This window comes from Trypanosoma grayi (genome assembly GCF_000691245.1).
Source record: "Trypanosoma grayi strain ANR4 Tgr_1433_V1, whole genome shotgun sequence".
Taxonomy (NCBI): domain Eukaryota; phylum Euglenozoa; class Kinetoplastea; order Trypanosomatida; family Trypanosomatidae; genus Trypanosoma; species Trypanosoma grayi.
Genome location: NW_008827051.1, coordinates 1 through 3,399, shown reverse-complemented (window position 1 = coordinate 3,399; position 3,399 = coordinate 1). Strand labels below are relative to the sequence as shown.

The 3,399-nt window shown below is 56.3% G+C and overlaps 2 protein-coding genes across 2 annotated transcripts; both read right to left on the bottom strand.

Moving 5' to 3' along the window:
• Positions 1-526: 526 nt before the first annotated feature.
• Positions 527-1,678, bottom strand: DQ04_14331010 (putative ATP-dependent DEAD/H RNA helicase; the record flags this gene model as incomplete). The annotated part of the gene is made up of 1 exon (XM_009317120.1): positions 527-1,678. One exon carries the CDS (start codon positions 1,676-1,678, stop codon positions 527-529), a length of 1,152 nt encoding a protein of 383 aa, XP_009315395.1.
• Positions 1,679-2,136: 458 nt separating this feature from the next.
• DQ04_14331000 (putative solute carrier family 35 member F6-like) lies at positions 2,137-3,345 on the bottom strand (the record flags this gene model as incomplete). The annotated part of the gene is made up of 1 exon (XM_009317119.1): positions 2,137-3,345. One exon carries the CDS (start codon positions 3,343-3,345, stop codon positions 2,137-2,139), a length of 1,209 nt encoding a protein of 402 aa, XP_009315394.1.
• Between the last annotated feature and the right edge of the window lie 54 nt (positions 3,346-3,399).

The following is a 3,399-nucleotide window of genomic DNA, read 5'->3' as shown; positions in this document are numbered from 1 at the left end:
GCCAGCGACGTGGCCGCAGACGACGCACCGACACTCGGCCCTTCCGCGCAGCGTGACGCAAAGCCAATGCGATCGCGCTCTCTTTTCCAGTCGCCACGGCCGCCACGCGAGGCAGACGTCAGCCGCCCGCCCATCGGGTCAGCCACCGAGTGGGGCGCAAAAGCATTTGCCTCCGCGGGCCCACAGTGGCTGAGCGGCGCCGGCCCCAACAGACCCGCGGCGTACCCAACGCCTACAGCGTGCTGCAACGTCGACGTCGCCTTTTCCAGTTGCGGCCGACTGCCGCGCAGCGCCATTCCACACCCACGCATCGCTATTGCACGGCACGAAAAACACAAACGCAAAGAGGTAAGAAGGAAATACGAAGGAAATACACGCATTTTTTTTTTTGATTCAAACAGGAGTTCAACATCAGTGCATCCTGTTCTTGTCGTGTTGGCATCATGCCCATCACTGCTGCTGTCAATACAGCTCTCCTCCCGCCTCCCTCGTCTTCTACATTTTAAACGATATGTGGGGTCCTTCGTCATGCGGCAGCCCTCCACGTCACCCGGCCATTGTGAGGGCTGTAGAAGTCAGGTGATTGAAAGCGCCGCTCCTGGCGTCGTTTTTCTCTTTCCCAACTATAAGCTTCTGATGCCGCTGTGGCCTTGCAACGAGCATCTTTCTTGCATACACTGTGAAGCACGGAATACCTTAACCCGCTCGGCCCCGACGCCGCAGCTTCCATTAGTTTGCGTCCCACCCACACAAACTCATCCCGTAGTACTTGCCAGTCTTCCATTGCCTCCCGCTCCAGCTCCACACGGAGAAGCTTCTGCAGCAAGTAGAGCCGCCTGAAGCGGGCCGTGATGAGAGCGGCAGGACGTGGGATAGCAGAAACTGGCATTGCAGCTGAAGCAGAAACAGAAGCAGAAATTTCCAAATGAGATTTCTCTTCACTCTCTAAATGATGCAGCATAGCTGTTGGGTGCTGGCGCCGCGCCTTGGCACGAAAGACGCGTTTGTTCAGGCCGAGAGGATCATTGACAGAAGGCGACACACAGCGCGTTGCTGCCGCCTTACTGTGAAGGTTGCTGCTGCTGTCCCATCGCCGCCTTTCGTCGCCTCCTCTATTTTTTCTACCACCACACACTGAAAGAGAGACACTGCAGCATATAGCCTTCCTGCCGGGTGAAGTATACAGGCCGTTGCTCCGGTGCGATGTCGTCCCACCAGTCATTTTGCTACAAGTTGAGGAGCACCTATTTCTGCAGCTAGAAAGGTGCGTCTCCTCGTTGTGTACACCGTCCCACCACGTAAGCGGTGACGAGCTGCGACACGGCATCAAAAGTGATTCCTCTTTCGGTCCCTCGGACGGAGGTTGCCGCTCTCGAAGATCTGTTTCCGCTCTGTACGGTCGCGTCGCTGACCGCCGCTCCCCCACCGCAACCGACAACTCCACAGGACCGTTACCACAGGGGGATGTAACTTCGCTGCAACCGTCGTGATTAGGGGTGGCAACACTCGTTGTTTGTTTGGCTACCACAACGGCGACAACGGCCTTGTAGCGCCGATACAGTAGCTTGCGCTCTTCGTTCTCAACAACCTCCACTTCAGTACGGCTCATTTCTTGCTCCAGCTCAACCATAAAGGCCACAGCCACGGAGGGTTGCCGTGGCTCGTCTGACTCGCTCATCTTCTGTGTGTGTCTACACTAATCATTCCACCCTCGGCGCTGCTGCTGCTGCTGTCGTTGTTGGAAGAAAAAGGAACAGAAAAAGCCAACATGAAGAATGAAAGGAAGAGAACAGGAGAAACAGAGTCAAAAAAAAATAGAGAGAAGCCATCCCACCATCCAGCATTTGCGTCTGTTCGGCTTTCGAACCTTTTCATATCAACTCCATCACGACACCGTAGGGGCACGTTGGGGAGACACTCCGCACACACAAAGAAGAGGAGGATAGAGAGAAATAGAATGAAAGGGAAGAGTTGCGACTGCTGTTGTGGTAATCTGTTCCTGGCGTGAGCAGCTGAGTGAGAACCAGCGTCTTGGTAGCGTTACTTGCGAAGAGACGCACCACCGAACACGGACGAAAAGGCGGGTGTGTGGTTTGATGTCAATGCCACACCCCGCCACTGTTCGCACTGAAGTCATTACGCGCCGTCGCCCACTTGTGTCTTCGTGCGGGCCGCGCCCTCCTGCACACTCTCCACCGCCACGTCTTCTGCCAGCATGGACGGATAGCAGCAGCGCCACCACGCATCAGGAATAACATGCTGGAACATCACGTTGCCAGCCACGAGGAAGCAAAAACCCAACAATTGCAGGGCGCTAAAGTGCTCCTCAAATATGGAAGGAAGTGCGAGGGCCACGGCCCACACTGTTACGTTCCTCAGTGATCCCACCATGACGCACGCTGCAGCTGAAAAATGTTTGATTATTGTCACCTGGCACACATTGTAGAAGAATCCACCAAGAACGTACAACCCCATTGAGAGGAGGCAAGGGGTGCACTCCCGCATCTGATCAAACGCCAGGATAACATCGTCGTACGGGACACGCAGCGTCGCTGTCATATTTGCAATATCCCCATCGTTCTCAGGGGGGTCAATGACATTGTGATAAAACGGCTCCAACGGAACGAGCTGCAGCAGCGCCAGCAGCATGAGTGCCATACCGACGCCGTAAGCGCCCTCCGTGCCAACCATCTGCAGCGGCGGGACGCGGTACAGTTTGACAAGGCGCTCCTCGCACACGCCCTGGTACGCGTGCATGACCTGTGCCACCACGATGAGGAGGCCGCCAAGAAACGGGTTGCGGTTGGCGCTCTCCGCCGCCCCTGTCGACGCCGAGTGACGGAGAACAGAGCTGAGGCCGACGAGAGTGAGGCCAACAGTCACAAGCAACACGCCAAAGTACTCCTGTCGCGTGAAGCGGCGGCGCAGCCACACGAGCGAGAGCAAGGTGATAAATACTACCACCGCGCCGCGCAGCATCTGGTACACAGACACATAGGTCAGAGTCAGCCCCGCGTTCTGCATGATGGAGGCCACAAAGTCGGCACCGGCAGGAAGCATCCACACGATGGGGTTGTTCGGCAGCGCAACGTCCTCGCCTTTCACAATCGCCTGCTGGCGCACGTACTTCTTCACCGTAAGCAGTGCGCCAAGCAAGATGAGGCATAGACTCTCTGAGAAAAACATGACGAGTGCCTGCACAAATGGGTGAGCGAAGGAATATGTGTATTGATGGAAGCGGTCAGTGGCGGTGAGTGTGTCAGCCCACTTGATGGTGACGCTCTGCACTGTTCCCCAAGCAATGTACGCCGCGCTCAGGACGGCGAGGAACGCTAGCCGCGGCATCACGGACGCTGTCTGTAACGGCAAAGAGAGAGAGAATGTTTGTGTGTGTGTGTG